The sequence below is a fragment of the Nicotiana sylvestris genome, chromosome 5 (assembly GCF_000393655.2).
Source record: "Nicotiana sylvestris chromosome 5, ASM39365v2, whole genome shotgun sequence".
NCBI classification, from domain to species: Eukaryota; Viridiplantae; Streptophyta; class Magnoliopsida; order Solanales; family Solanaceae; genus Nicotiana; species Nicotiana sylvestris.
In genome coordinates, this window is record NC_091061.1 from 101606001 (window position 1) to 101609594 (window position 3594).

Below are 3594 nucleotides of genomic sequence, written 5' to 3' on the forward strand. Positions count from 1 at the left end.
TTCTTGGTATGAATTAGTTGTCCCCTCATCATGTTATCTTGGATTTTCATGCCAAGATTGTTACCTTATCTATGCTAGGGTTGCCGAGAATAAAGTGGAAAGGGACCCTAGGCCATTCTACTAGTATGGTGGTGTCATTCTTGAAGGCGCCTGGTTGAGAAGGGGTGTTTAGTATATTTGGCTTACATTTGAGATTCTAGTGTGGAGGTTCATTCTATAGATTCAGTACTGGTGGCAAGAGAGTTTTCCGTAGGTGTTTCCAGCGAATTTACCTAGCATGCTGCCTGATAGGGATATTGACTTTTGCATTGACTTGGTTTTGGGCACCCAGCCTATTTCCATGACACCGTACTATATGGGTCCAAGCAAGATGAAGGAATTGAAGGAGCAGTTGCAGGATTTGCTTGATAAAAGATTCATTAGGTTGAGAGTTGCTCCTTGGGGTGTGATGGTGTTGTTTGTAAAGGAAAAGGGTGTTTCTATAAGGATGTGCATTAATTATCGGTAGTTGAACAAGGTTATTATCAAGAACAAGTATCCATTATCTTGCACTGATGATTTATTTGATCAGCTTTAGGGGAGCCAAGGTGTTTTCCAAAATTGATTTGAATTGGGCTATAATTAGGTAACGATTAGGGCTTTAGATGTCCATAAGACAACTTTTAGAACTTGATATGGTCATTGTGATTTCTTTGTGATGTTATTTAGTTTGGCTAATGCTCCATCAGCTGGATTTGATGAACCAAGTATTCAAGACTTATTTGGATTCCTTCATGATTGTGTTCATTGATGATATTCCGGTTTGCTCTCGAAGTAGAGAGGATCATGAGCATGCGGGTTGTACTTCAAACTTTGAAGGGTCGTTAGCTTTATGCTAAGTTTTCGAAGTGTGAGTTCTGGATGGACTCAGTTGCCTTCTTGGGGCATGTTGTATCTGGTGAAGGTATCAAGGTTGATCTTAAGAAAATTGAGGCAGTTCACAGTTGGCCTAAACCCACTTCAGCTACAAAGATTCGAAGTTTCTCAGGTTGGGTGGGCTACTATCATCGTTTTATGGAGGGGTTTTCATCTGTTCCATCCCCATTGATCGATTTGACTCAGAAGGGTACTCATTTTAGATAGTCTAATGAGTGTGAGAAGAGCTATCAGAAGCTCAAGATTGCTTTGACTCGGCTCCAATATTTGTTGCTGCAAGTTCAGAGCCTTATATTATGTATTATGATGATTTTCGTATTGGTCTTGGTGAGGTTTTGATGCAGGGTAGTAGTATAATTACCTACACGTCTCACCATTTGAAGTCCTATAAGAAGAACAATCTCGTACATGATTTGGAGGTGGCAGCTATTGTGCACGCGCTCAAGATTTGGAGGCACTACTTATACGGTGTATCATGTGAGGTTTACATTAATCATCAGAGTCTTCGACATTTGTTCAAGTAGAAGGATTTGAATTTAAGGCAACAGAGATGGTTTGAGTTGTTAAAGACTATGATATCACTATATTATATTATCTAGGGAAGGCTAATATGATGGCTGACGTCTTGGAGCCTGGTAGGGTTCTTACTTGTGTTGTTGCACAATCATCTTTGTTGGAGCACATCAAGGCTCGCCAGTTTGATTATATTAACTTGTTGCTATTGAAAGACACGATGCAAGAGGGTGGTGCTAAGAAGGTTGTGATTGAAGATGATAGTGTTATGCGGCTTCAAGGTTGTATATGTGTTCTAAATATTTATTGTTTGATAGAGTTGATTCTTATGAAGGCTCATAGCTCACGATATTTTGTTCATCTAGGTGTCACAAAGATGTATCATGACTTGAAACAACATTATTGGTGGCGGAAAATGAATAAAGACATTGTTGGGCATGTTTCATGGTGCTTGAATTGCCAGCATGTGAAGTATGAACATCAGAAACCAAGTGGTTTGACTCAGAGGTTAGTGATACCAGAGTGGAAGTGGGAGCGCATTACTATGGACTTTGTGGTAGCTTTACCATAGGCTTTGAGCAAGTTCAATGTTGTTTGGGTTATTATGGACTGATTGACGAAGTTCACGCATTTCATTCCGGTGATGACTTTTTACACTTCAGAGTGATTGGCTCATATCTACATCAGAGAGATTGTTTGTCTGCACGTTGTGCCCATTTCTATCATTTTAGGCTGTGGCACGCAATTCACTTCACACTTTATGAGCTATTTAGCATGAGTTGGGCATGCAAGTGAGCTCAATACTGTATTTTACCTATAGAGGGACGACAAGTCCGAGTGGACTATCCAGATCCTTGAGGGCTTGTGTTATTGATTTCGAAGGCCAGTAGGACCAATTCCTACAATTGGCGGAGTTTGTCTATAATAACAACTATCAGTCTAGCATTCAGACGGCGTCGTATGAGGCTTTATATGGTAGGCTATGTTGTTCTCCTATTGGTTGGTTCGAGACTGGTGAGGCTAATATGTTGGATATTGATTTGGTTCGTGATTCTTTGGAGAAGGTGAATTTGATTCAGGATCGCCTTCAGACAACACAGAGCAGGCAGAAGAGTTATGCGGACAAGAAGGCTCATGATGTGGCTTACATGGAGGATGAAAAGGTGATTTTGAAACTTTCACCTATGAGGGGAGTGATGAGCTTTGAGAATAAGGGCAAGTTTAGCCTAAAGTTTATTGGCCCATTTGAGATATATTTCTATGTCCGTTTGAGGAAGAACATTTCTTTTAGTGATGGAGAATGTAACGACCGGATAGGTAGTTTTGAGTTCTATCTTCATATTTCATTATTTGAGACCTTACATAGCGTTATTTGATGAGTAATGACTTGCGTGCATAGCCCGTCTTGATTTCTGAAAAGTTTAAATGTGATTTGCCATAGAAAACTTGATTTTGAAACTTAGAGTTATTACAGTTGACCACGGTTAATATTATTGGTAAATAACCTCTGATTGATATTTTGACAATTCATGTAGCTTCGTATGATGATCTTGGTCTTGTACGCATGTTTGATCCTGGTGACTCGAGGTTGTTTCGATGTTTATTTAGAAAAGTTGAAAATTTGAACTTATGAACATTGAAATCTTTGAGTTTTGAAGTGTGATTCTTGATTCATGATGTTATTTTTGTATTTTGAGCTCACGAGGGAGTTCGTATGATGTTTATATATTTGTGTGAGTATTTAGAGTGGGGCCCGGGGGGATCGAGTGAGTTTCAGGGTGGTTTTGGTTATTTTTACACAATTCGCAGCAACTGATGTGTTTCTGGTGCATTAAGCATCTCGAACACAACTAGTCTCGCATTTGCGAAGATTTAGTTGGGGCATGGGATTTTTACACTATGCGAACGCGAGGGGAAGCTCGCGACAAGCCCTCGCAAACGAGGCAGCCCTCACGCGAACGCGTAGGCATGGGTTCTTGGGGGTTGGCAGAAGGTTCTTCATCACGAACGCGACTAATGGATCACGAATGCGGAGGCTTGGGGGCTATATCCTTCACAAACACGAAAAGGCATTCGCTAATGTGATGGCTAGTTGGTCATTGACCTTCACAAATGCAACAGGTGCTTCGTGAACGCAAAGAACACCTGATGCTCATGTATAAAAAG

The 3594-nt window shown here is 40.5% G+C and overlaps 1 protein-coding gene across 1 annotated transcript; it reads left to right on the top strand.

Annotated features, from left to right (window-relative positions):
• The first annotated feature begins 900 nt into the window (after nt 1–900).
• On the top strand, nt 901–3061 carry LOC138869055 (uncharacterized). Its single transcript, XM_070146643.1, has 5 exons — nt 901–1105; nt 1515–1709; nt 1794–1984; nt 2367–2745; nt 2964–3061. Exons 1-5 carry the CDS (start codon nt 901–903, stop codon nt 3059–3061), a joined length of 1068 nt encoding a protein of 355 aa, XP_070002744.1.
• The last annotated feature ends 533 nt before the right edge of the window (nt 3062–3594 follow it).